The sequence below is a fragment of the Ruditapes philippinarum genome, unplaced genomic scaffold, assembly GCF_026571515.1.
Source record: "Ruditapes philippinarum isolate M1 unplaced genomic scaffold, ASM2657151v2 ctg3111_1_1_1_1, whole genome shotgun sequence".
NCBI classification, from domain to species: domain Eukaryota; kingdom Metazoa; phylum Mollusca; class Bivalvia; order Venerida; family Veneridae; genus Ruditapes; species Ruditapes philippinarum.
The window spans coordinates 45,982-58,359 of record NW_026860451.1 but is presented as its reverse complement, the minus strand read 5'-3'; the positions used below and the strand labels follow the sequence as shown (position 1 = coordinate 58,359).

Sequence of the window (12,378 nt, the reverse complement as noted above, 5' to 3'; positions counted from 1 at the left end):
GGGCAATATTATACAAGACCCAGATAAAATGGAGACACATAATGTTGTGTTTAAATTCATATTTCTGAGGATTTTCCTGTAGAATTACTTACTATTATGTTGGATCAGGTCAACATTTTGGGCATTATTTTACACTCTCTGAATTTTACTACAAAATAATTAGTATATAGAACTAGGCCCGGTGAATTCAAACATATGAAAAACGAACTGACACTTGGGATAGATCCAATATTGCAGTAAATAAAGATTAGCCTCCACGCTATATTATTGTACATGCTAATCTACAACATAAACGACTAACGAATATGTCATCTTCGTGCACGGCTTCGGAAAATGTTGTATCGGTACATTTTCTTTTGAGAAAATTCTTAGATTGATTTTAATAGCAGTTGAAACCGCCACGCAGATTGAAACGCCTTTGCAACAAGGGCACCTGGTGGTCATTTTCATTGATAAGCTCTTTGTGCCAGATATTGTCGTAAAATCTAATGATATCAAAACCCTTGAACTTTAAAATGTGCAGCAAAATCTTACAAATGTGTAGGTCACAATTTTACGTACATTTTACTCAGAATGAATTTATAAACTACGGATGGATTCGGCCGACATGTTATTGCACTGATTTACCCGCTAATTAATCAGAACAAACGGTATCCTAATAATTTCTTAGTAAAAATATTAAATTAAGCAACTAACTAGTGCAGACTGATCTGGATGGTTTTACATACAGATAAAGTTAATAACAAAACAAAATTAGTTAACTATTTTTTATCAATTTTAATAGTAATTTAGCTATCATTATTGCAAAACACTTATTCGGTTTCAAACAATAGATATCCGCTGAAAGCAGTGTGCATATATCCATGAATCTCTCCCATATTATTGTTTGAAGTTGTACGAATCCAAACTTCGGAGCCAAAGTTGAGATCGAGTACCCATTGTTTAGTTGTTGACACAAAATCATCAACAGAAGATGCATCTGCCAAAATATCGTTGAGAACGTTCCCATCGACAACAATTTCCAGATACTCTTCGTGCCGGGCGACAACCATTAACGTCAAAGTGAAGACATAAATGCCCTTCAGTGGTGCGTGAAATATACCGGTGGTATGGCTATAGGCGTTTCCAATATTGGTTATGGGCTTGTCAAATACAATGGTGTGATGATCTCCTAGATGCGTTAGGTCAGGGGTAGATATACCAACTGTAAAGGCGACTTGACCGCCAGCTACCATTCCTATAGAATATAATCACAGCATATATCTGCATATATTATGTTCTTTATCAATTCAGACAAGATCAGTTTCAATAAATGTTTGCAATATTACTTTAAGATGCAAATGCAAGTTTTCTTTTTAAAGTATTTATTATTATTATTTTATCATATATACCACATTTCTATAGCACTCTTTTCATAAATAATAAATGTTCAAGAGTGCTTTACATAAATATGACAAAACATAATCATATATATAAGACATAATGTACAATATTAACTAAGTAAACCTATTAAACAATAATGATAATCTAAAACCAGTAAAGGATGTTAAGAAAAACAGACACAATTAGTTTAAAAGCAAGGCTCAATTTAAAAAAAAAGAATCCTATAAAAGATTTGAACGAAATAAGAGTGTTAAAAAAGTAACAAATAAAAGTAAAAAAGAAACGAATTATAAAGTAAAACCCTAAGACATAAAATCAAACACACAATTTACACTGATAATATAGAAAAAGTAGTACATGTATGTTGTTTTATGAAACTAACGTCCATAGAACTTTATGTAATAATGCGTTTTGAGAGCTCTCTTAAAACTTGGCAAGGTACTACAGTCTCTAATGCCAGGTGGTAACGAATTCCATAATTTCGCTGCGGCTGTCCGGAACCACCTGTCACCATAACGTACTGTCCGAGATTTAGGCACAACTAATGTCATTGAGTTATTTTGGGACCTCAGATTCCTGACTGGGATGTACATGTCTATCATGTCTTTTATATAGGCTGGTGATTGATCGATGAGGGATTAATATGTATAAGTCAAATTTTTTTATATTCGACCCGATACTCTACCGGAACCCAGTGAAGTTCATGTAAGATAGGTGTTATGTGGTCATACTTGAGTGTTTTGGTCACAATTCTAGCTGCTGTATATTGAACATGTTGTAACTTGGTCATTGACTGATTATAGACTCCATATAACAGTGCATTACAGTAGTCTAACCTAGAAGTAACAAGTGAATTTACTAGAGAGTTGGTTGCTTTAACAGTAAGATAGGGTCTGATGTGACCAATTTGTCTTAATTGTGCTTAACATTCCTACAGACATTATTTACATGTTGTTCCATCCTCATGTTCGAGTCAAGAAATGCACCAAGATTGCGCACACTAGATGATTGGCTAATTTTCGAACCGTCGACTGTTACTGTAACATCTGAAACAGGTTGTGCGTTATGTTCAGATGAGAAGATGATCAACTCTGTTTTGTCGCCGTTTAGCTTCAGCATGTTGGCATTCATCCAACTTACAATATCATCAAGACATCTTTCAATACGGTTTATATTCTCTTGAATTGAAATACTAGTCACTGGTTTGAAGGATAGATAGAGTTGTGAGTCATCTGCGAAGAAATGGTTGTTTAGCTCATGTTTACGGCATATTTCTCCGACAGGTTTCGTATACATCACATAGCTCTTGGATCACAGGACAAACCCTTGAGGTACACTGTACTCCATGTGGACTTGATGTGATAGTTTGTTGTTTATCAGACAGTCTGGTATCGGTCGGTCAGGTATGACGTCATCCATTCGAGTGGCTTGCCTGTTATTCCAAAGTGTCGTTCAAGGCGGCGAAGGAGCGTTCCGTGATAAATTGTATCAAAAGCAGCAGGCAAATCAAGCATCAGGAGAATAGGCACATTTTTATTATCCAAAGACTGTAGAATGTCACTTTGAACTTTTAACATTGCAGTCTCGGGCGAATAGAACTTGCGATAAGCAGATTGGTTGACCTCGTGTAGATTGTTTGTCTTCAGATGGCTTTCAATTCGTACGTCAACGACCTTTTCCAAGATTTTAGTATCTGACTAATATCATAAGTAAACATAGGTCCGATATGGTGATCTTCAACTTTTTTCTTTTTAGATAAATTACACATTCATCTGAAGATATACATGTTTACCACAAACTTAATTTATAATTTATAATATTCTTGCTCAAAATTTAAAATTATAACATAAGATTGGGTTGCAACATACAGAATAAAAAAGACTGCATTATCACTTACTATTGTATCGGCTTTTGTTATTTTTGATATCTTCGTTATATTCTTTATTTTCATTGTGGATGTTTTCATTTAAGCGATTCTGTAACGAAGAAATATTTCATGAATAAGCATGAACTATTACAAAACATCCAGAATATGCTTATGACATTTGTTTGTAAAAGTCTATTCTTATTATGACGCAAAATGATTTCCTAGTCAACACGATTTTTTCTGACAGAAATAAATAGAAAGTGGCATATAATTACTATTCAGGTATAACAATTGTTGAATTAATGCAATTATCTTTGGTATTGTTATTTTAGATAATTTACATTAAAATAAAGACAAATCTTTAATACCATGCCTTTCCGTATTTGCAGGTTTTCCTTTTTCAATTCATCATTGCGTTTCTGCAGGTCTGCTACGATGGCCTCAAATTCAGTGATTTTAGCCGCGTGAAGGTCGCAAGAACTCTGTCTAGTTTTCAATTCCGTAATTTCGTTCATGATATTCTGCAAAATGGATTCTTCTTTGATTCCATGTATGCTTGCAGCAACTGAATACAAAACTAACCAGAGAAAGAGCAACATGTCTGAATCAGTCAGTTTGAATAATGAATAAGAAATGAGGGCATAAGTAGTTATATAGCTAATACCATAAATAGATTATAGGCCAGTAGACCATCACGTTTGAGATAAGCTTCTTCTTTTCCTTTCCGAACAGCCATTATATCTTTCACATCATATTTCAGTCATACCTTTCCAGAATTTTATATGTTATTTCATTGAAACCCGTAAATCGCATAAAAAAGCATACAAGCATTTTTGAGAATATTGAGCTGCATAAAATTGAGTCTACGCTTCATCAATGAGGAGTCTGAAATTAAACTGCAATCTGATGAGTATTTATAATGGAACATTTGCACCTTTTTGTCGTTTTTTGTGTGTGCCAAATTTTGGTTAAGTAATATTAATGTTCTGGATAGTTATTGTCTATTTCTTTTGAATGTGCTCCTTAATTGCTTCGGTGATCACAGTTTGAAATTACAGTGTGCATAAATTTAGCGCAACAAAATATCATGCAAGTACATATATGTGGTAGCCTGTTTTGCCTTTACAGCTCAAAAGGAATGCATGCATATGCTAACGCCATGTTGCTGCTTTTAGATTTTGTTGATATAAAATCATGTGCCGACTTCAAATTATGAAGTCTCTTACGCAATGAGTTTATAAGTTCACAAAAATGTTAATGATGATATTAATAGAGGTTATGTCTGCGACTGTTAGAAGTTTTCAGTAGCAATACATGTAAGTTCATGCAACCATAGAAAGGTAAAATAAAATATAAAAAAAAATGTTGCATAAAAGCTCATCCACTTATACTCCATAAATGGTAATTACAATCTGACACACAACACACTTCAGTTTGTTCTGTTCACTATATTTGACATATTTTTACTGTGTTCTAAGCTGTGTGGTTGTAAATATGTAGACACTAGTTTGTCAAGATGGCGGACTATCAGAGGTGTCACTCCGGTAAGGAATTACACCCAACCCGTTGTAGTCTAGAAAGTAGTTCTTTGAAATTTTGAAGTGGCCTAATTTAAGTTATCTCTAGTTTGACTGGTCCATAATTTAAGTGTATTTATTGCATCTGTGTAGTTTTTGTGTGTTATATGATAGCTAAACGTTGTTTTTGTGTACTTTCCAGTATCTCATTTGTTGACGGACAGATTAAAGATGTACGAGTACTACCCGCCAATATTCATGAGTTTTTAAAGTGGTGAATTTAAACATTTTTATACTACCCGCCAATATTCATGAGTTTTAAAAGTGGTGAATTTAAACATTTTTACATCAGAAAGAAGATTTCTTAAAAAAACTAGATGGCTAACATATTTCGGGCCTCATTTTACTTTGATAGTGTTGATGTTTAGAGTTAAAGACATTAAATTATTCATCAAGAACAGTGGAATCCAGAATTAAGCCTAAAATGCGACTTATTTACGAAGAGAACGAAAATTCACTATGCCGAGACCAAAGTTGCAAAGGTATGCATTTATATAAGGAAATTGGTTTGGTGCACTGAAACAAGGCCGGAGTCGTTGAATTCAGGGAGTAGTTCAATTTGAAAGCTAAATTTCAAGTTTTATTTTATTCTGTGGCGAATGATTTTATTAATGAAAAAGATAAGATGATTAAAAATATGTTCTAAATATCCTTTATTATATTCTTTTAACAAAATGTAAGCTGTCAAGTGGGTATCATTGAATGGCAATTATTCAGTTTCAAACAACAAAAAACCACTGAAAGTTGTGTGCATTGCACCATGAATCTCTCCCCTATTTTCGTACGTTGATGTTCGGATCCAAACTTCGGAGCCAACGTTGAGATCGAGTACCCATTGCTTAGTTGTCGACATATAATCATCAACCGACGAAGCATCTGCAAAAATTTGATTGATAAAATTTCCATCAACAACAATGTCCAGATACTCACTGTGACGTGGGACAACCATTAGTGTCATTGTGAATACATAAATACCCTTCAGAGGTGCCTGGAATATTCCAGAATTTACGCTGTAAGCATTTCCAACATTTGTTATAGGCTTATCAAAGATGATTGTGTGGTGATCTCCTAGTTGTGTTAGGTCTGCACTTAATACACCAGCTGTAAACGCCACTTGACCGTCAACTAGTATTCCTGTAGTAAAGCAAAGATCTATAAATGTCGTTTCTCAATTCTGACAAAAGCAATGTCGTGAATTTAATGCTGAAATTTTAATTGCGAAAAATGAAAGTACAATTGATGATTGTTATGTATTGTTCAAACAGCCTACAATGTTAAGTTGTTTTTTTAATTTAAATCTTTAGTACATTAGTTTCAATCTAACATATTTGTAAAAAGCATTTACGCTTGTGACGCATTTGGTAAGTCGTGAGATTATCTGAATTGTCTTGACGTTGAACATTGTAGATTTGTTTCCGGGAATCCTGTAAAATAAGGAAATTTTATTATTACGGTAATACAATTTAGTATCAGATACACATGGGCTAATTCTACAGATTAGTGATGACCAAAGACCGATCAGCCAGGAAGTTGAGTGATTTCTGTAAGGCCATTGTCCAATATCATGATCTCTTACTCGCTGCCTATTCTTGCACGAATTATTGCATCAGTATGAGTTTATTTCCAGCCACAATCGTTATTAAACATATGACTTCTTTCGCTACTATCGTATGAAATCTTCAGATAATAAATCATGTTGAAATCTGACGATTTCTTACATAAATATGCCCATTCTTTACCCATATGAGTGTCAGTGTACATTTAAATAGTATAATATTTATGATGACATCGGCGGTCAAACAAAAACGTTATACTAGAATACAAATTACTTTGAATGTTTTTGTTTTTGTTTTCTCTTCTGGTACTCTTACCATTTTGTTCTAATAAAGTGCGGTATAATATCAGAAATAGTACACCTTAGTTCGAACCTCCTAGCATTACACTGGCCTCCTAGTCAGCCTAAAAAATTTAACGGACCTCTACATTCGGCTCCGGTCTGTTAAATGATGGCATGCTGACTGATAGGTTACTATAATGCCATGAGGCCCTCAGTCCTGTGTACAATTGTTTTTTATTAGAAACACAATGTCTCCTACACGTAACTAATTTGTAAAATTAGATAACACTACTATAACAGTAGCAATTTAAATGAAGATATCTAAAGTGATTTTCATGTGTTTTGTTTATGAAAAATATGTGTGCAATGATAATCTTAGAAATTATTTCTTGTACACAATAAGTTGGAAATGATGTCAGAGAAAGCTTTCCAATCATCTAAAGTTATAGAAATCAATCAATATAAATTAACACACATAAATAGGAACAGTGACCTTTAATTATTGTTGTCATAAACATCATCAAAGGTCGATCTAAAGTTATTATAATCTGTCAAAACTAATTATGAAAGGTAGAAATTTATGGCAAAATGTCCAAAACTAAGGTAATTTGTTCTTAAATATCAATTTTAAAAAAGCTGGATCTATTTCACACTAAGCCTTAATATCAATTACTTTCAGGTGGATTGAATTCCTAAGATTTTAATTGACAATTCAAGTCTGGAGAATAATTTTAACCAATAAAAAGCCATAACAATATAATATTAATAATACGATCATTACCATGTCCTCTTGAATTCCTAGTATCTCTTGTTCCAACTTCTCATTGCGTTTCTGAAGATCATCTACTACAGCTTCTAATTCAGAAACTTTAGCTTCATACGAACTTTGCCTTGTTTTCAGCTTATCAACTACTTCCTCTAATTCAACCTTGTATCGCTCACAAGAATTCTGCCTCGTTTTCAATTCCATTATTTCATTCATGATACTTTGCATAAAGGATTCTTCTTGGATTCCATGTAAACCAGTTACTGTACGTGGCTAAATAAAAGACTAACCAAACAAAAAAGACTAACATGTTTAAATCTTTCAGTTAGTCCAGATAATGAATAAAACCATAAGATAAACAATTAAATGACATCTAACGTACGCTGAATTTAAACTATGAGATAAGAATTTTGGATTTTAGAAGAGTATTCAAATTTCAAGGTCGTTCAACATGTAATAGTCAAATTGTGTTATTTCGGGTTGTTACATCATACTTGGAGAGGGCTTTGATTTTTGATGTTTCGTTATACATGTAAATCGTATTCTTTAAACAATTTAAACAAGCATTAAGAAAAGTAATAAAGATATAATTGAAAAACACATGTATTTGTATTGAACTGACGATTTTTTGCGAATTTTATTTTTTATTCTTGTGTCAATGGCGTGTGAAAACTTTTGGCTTTTTTGGCCTTATCATACCTAAAATATAGCAATGAATGTATATCGGTGAGATGTTCTGGATGGCTCTTGCATATTGCATTGACTTTAGGATAATTTATTAGTGATTGGATCACCGAAGGCGTTTATTAAGTTTAACTGCAAAATGCTATTGGAACATCGCAATATAACAAACTGTCAAAACACCCCTGAATTCAACTGTTTTAAATGGCTATCATCCGACGATACATATGTAATCACTGGTCGCACTTGAATTTATAAATGTAGTTTTTCAGCTTCTTTTTGGACCTGCATAATATCAATTTTGTAGATATCAAGATGAAAATATAAAGTAGTAAGCATTTATTATCGAGCCTTATCACACTCAATGATGTACACAGTGGTCTAACTAAACTCTTGGCACTTCCATATCCAAAATTAAAATAGCTGGTGTCTGGCATTTTTGTACCGAATATTAAAACATTGGTAAAATATGCAATTTTAAACTATGATAAAGGTGAGCAACCGACTATGAAGATCAAGTTATACAATTTGTTTGACGACACCCTTCTTGTATACATTTTATTTCAATATCCATATTCTAATACTAATTAACTATCAATTCCGTCATCGCGTTTGTATTACAACTGAACAACTATAAGTCAAAATTTTGATTTTAAATCTATTTAATCATGTTACTGTTTCAGCCATTAGTAAATTATAATAATTAAGCAGTTTGAAACAGTAGAAATCCGCTGAAACTTGTGTGCATGTGACCGTGTATCTCTCCTCTATTTCCAATCGGAGATGTTCTAATCCAAACTTCAGACCCAGCTTTTAAATCGAGTACCCACTGCCTAGTAGTTGAAACATATTCATTAATGGAGGAGGCAAATGCAGCTATATCAGTAATTAGATTTCCATCGACAACAATTTGCAGATACTCAGCGTGGTAGGGAATAACCATCATTGTCAAGGTGAACACATAAACTCCCTTCAGTGGTGTTTGGAATATACCAGAGTTAACGCTGTAGGCATTTCCAATATTGGTGATGGCTTTATCGAAGATGATTGTGTGGTAATCTCCTAAATGATTTAGATTGAAACTAGATATGCCGACTGTAAATGCCACCACCTGGCCGCCAGTTACCATTCCTGTAGAAAATATATACTGCAAAAATCTTTATATGTCTTTATATTTGCTATTCCCTGAGGATGCAGCTATAAGACTAAACATGAATTTCCCCATAACAACATTAGTCAAATAGGAAGGATAAGAAAAGAAACAACTACAAGATACTTTGCAACATGGTGAATTTGTTGATTTTCATTGGTCACACACTACTGAATGGACCACACATCTCTCGAATACACAATATAGGTTCCAGGCTCATCGCCTTATGAACATATCTGAAACTGTTTCTAAATTCTTCATTAAGCACCATTTTAATGCTTAAATGTCGACCTCTGATTAAGTTTGTGCTAGGGGCATATAGTCCATAATTTTTTCAATTTTGTCATTTTGTAACCTATGTTAGGTTTCCATTTGTATATAATCATTAAATATACATATACTAGTATGTAAGGTAAATAGGCAAAAAGAATTCAAAGACTGGTGTATGATATACACAAACTGACATTTTCTCATTATTCTTGTTTCAAAAAATTGTGTACAAGAATTGCACACTTGAAAAATATCGCATACATTGTATGAAATTTTTTAACGATAATCAAGCTATATCTAAGCAAGAAGATAGAAAAAAAGTTTCCACTTACGTCTCTGTCGGTTGCTGCTACTTGTAACATTGTCTGTAAAGTCTTGATTTTCGAGAACAGAGTTTTCTTTAGACGGATTCTGTAATAATAGTATACTAAGGTTTTATAGTAAATGAATATTTTATTAAAGGCACATTATGCATCAGAAACAAATACTTTTCTCTTTATAAAGGGGAATATGAATTTTATAATGTTAAAATAATGATTTTAGAGAAATGTTATAGATGCTTGTTACCTGAAAAAGTAGCTATAAATGTGAAATAATTCGTCATAGAAATGGCAAAATGTAACGGAAGCATTTTTTTGACTTCCATACAAAATACTAAATCACTATACCTGTACTTAATTACTGCCGAAAAGCAACAGATGAAAAAGATTGTTCAGGTAATTGGCCAATGAGAAACCTTTTGGATACTTGGATACTATAAAAGCACATCAAAATTAGAAAAACTAAAAAAAAATGAAAATAAAAGCATTTTTGATGCAAAATGGGCCTTTATTGTAACAACTTCGTAAGCTTGACACGAATACTTGCCTCTTCCTGACCAGTTTTGAAATTTATGACTGGTTATACCTGAATAAAACATAAGATGTTATGAAACTTTAAGAAAAATGAATTTTAGCTAATTTATTACAACTTAAGTGACAAGATCTAATATACCATGTCATCCCTAATTTCCAGTATTTCGATCTTGTTTCAATTCATAGTTTTGTCTCTGTAGTTCATCTACGACAGCCTGTAATTCAGAAACTTTTTTGTCACACGAATTCTGTCTTGTTTTCAATGCTGTTATTTCATTCATGATATTTTTCCTAAAAGATTCTTCTTGAATTCCATGTGCACTCGCTACGGCTAAATAATAAACGAAACAAACAAAAACTAACATGTTTGAAACCGCCAGTCAATCCAAGTAATGAATTAGCTCATAAGAAAATGACTTTATCAAATTGTTATCTACTTAAATATAGAATAAAGATCATTAAAGCATCACGTTTGAGATAAATTAAGGTTTTAGTAGAGATTTTTAATACACTAATAGTTCAAGTTTATCAACATATGATAATATTTCGTTCGTATCTTTACAGTTTTCTCCATTAAATATCATTAAGGGGCTCAAATTAGGGGTACTCTGTAATGTAAAATATTTTGTTTCTTTTATTTTCTATTCTATTACAATTTTATTTATTTACTTTTTTTGTTGTTGTTAGGTATTAGGTCAAACCTCATTTTTTGAAGGTCATATGGTGACTTTCGTGCTTCAGAGATAGGGGAAGACCTTAAGTGTCCCTCCGTGCGATATTTCTTTTTTATACAATCTTGAAAAAAATATCATTGTTATTTTAGTTGTATTTTTACTTGCATCGATGTAATCATTTATTTTTTGTGTGGTTACGGTATTTCTTAAATATGATGCCTGCTTTGTAAAGTTGTCTTCTGGCAGTAAATTATCTGTGATGAGCAGGCTTTATAACTTCTGATCCCATCTCCAAGAATTTCATTCTAGTTAGTTCTTTCATTCTTGATCCTTTGGAGCCGACGCATTCTTCTTGATGTTACTTAATTCAAAAATCTGACATCTGCACGTGTAACTAAATTCTCCTTCGACAGCAGTGAAAAGTGAAAAAGAAAGTTCAGTTTGATTGAGTCTGTTCACTAGAGTAAATGGAATGTGCAACATCTTTCATGCTCCCAAGCACCATTTTAGTTGTGTCAAGCTGGGCATTTTAAGGTTTTTATTTTATCTTTTCTAGGTGTTGTTAGCTGGAAGCTATAGCTTGATAGCTGTAATTGTTTAGACGTTTCGTTCTCATATTTTAAAAGGAAATGCAATAAATTCATTAAATATCAGTATCAATAAATGTGTGTTTATTTTGGGTTTTAAGGTTTTTTTACTTATGAATTAACGATTTTAGGAGCAATGGTGAATTTTAAATGAAAGTTTTAGAGTTTTCTTAGATAGTATACTATCATTAATAATATATTTCTGTGCTTAAATATTGATATGGTATCGTAATATTTTCTTTATATTTTTTCATATCCACATAAAGAAGTTTTGAGGAGAATATAGGGGTAAGCTTTTTGGTCGGTCGGTCTGTCCGTCGGTCGGTTCACTTCATGGTTTCTGAGCGATAACAATAGTTTGGAATGAAATGTTATAATGAAACCTAGCATATAGCAAGCTTAGTATATATGAAACCCCGTCTGGGCTTGTCTTTTGTATATTCTAGGGTCAAGGCCACTAGACGTAGTAGACGATAACTAGTATTAAGAAAGAGATATTGTAATCAAACTTGATACAAAGCAAGCATGTAAAGAATCCAATTGATATCGCCTTTGTAATCCCTATGGTCAAGGTTAATGAAATATTGTTACTTAAAATAGATAAATGGTTTCCGGACGAAAACTAATGCTAGGAATGAAATATTAGACATCATCAAAATATAGCAAACTGATGTGTAGACCTCGCTGTGATTGCTTTTGAACACCCTAGGTCCAAGGTCAATGTCACTTTTA

At 32.8% G+C, this 12,378-nt stretch overlaps 3 protein-coding genes across 3 annotated transcripts; all 3 read right to left on the bottom strand.

The window, feature by feature from the left end:
• Window positions 1-771: 771 nt before the first annotated feature.
• Window positions 772-3,876, bottom strand: LOC132760135 (complement C1q tumor necrosis factor-related protein 3-like). The gene is made up of 3 exons (XM_060752041.1): window positions 3,619-3,876; window positions 3,281-3,359; window positions 772-1,237 (listed from the first exon to the last, which is right to left on the bottom strand). Exons 1-3 carry the CDS (start codon window positions 3,847-3,849, stop codon window positions 813-815), a joined length of 735 nt encoding a protein of 244 aa, XP_060608024.1. The 5' UTR covers window positions 3,850-3,876; the 3' UTR covers window positions 772-812.
• A 1,368-nt stretch (window positions 3,877-5,244) lies between these two features.
• LOC132760133 (complement C1q tumor necrosis factor-related protein 3-like) lies at window positions 5,245-8,278 on the bottom strand. Its single transcript, XM_060752038.1, has 3 exons — window positions 7,446-8,278; window positions 6,173-6,251; window positions 5,245-5,961 (listed from the first exon to the last, which is right to left on the bottom strand). The coding sequence occupies exons 1-3, from the start codon at window positions 7,656-7,658 to the stop codon at window positions 5,537-5,539; spliced, it is 717 nt and encodes a 238-aa protein (XP_060608021.1). The 5' UTR covers window positions 7,659-8,278; the 3' UTR covers window positions 5,245-5,536.
• A 477-nt stretch (window positions 8,279-8,755) lies between these two features.
• On the bottom strand, window positions 8,756-10,899 carry LOC132760134 (complement C1q tumor necrosis factor-related protein 3-like). Its single transcript, XM_060752040.1, has 3 exons — window positions 10,525-10,899; window positions 9,864-9,942; window positions 8,756-9,242 (listed from the first exon to the last, which is right to left on the bottom strand). The coding sequence occupies exons 1-3, from the start codon at window positions 10,525-10,527 to the stop codon at window positions 8,815-8,817; spliced, it is 510 nt and encodes a 169-aa protein (XP_060608023.1). The 5' UTR covers window positions 10,528-10,899; the 3' UTR covers window positions 8,756-8,814.
• Window positions 10,900-12,378: the final 1,479 nt, after the last annotated feature.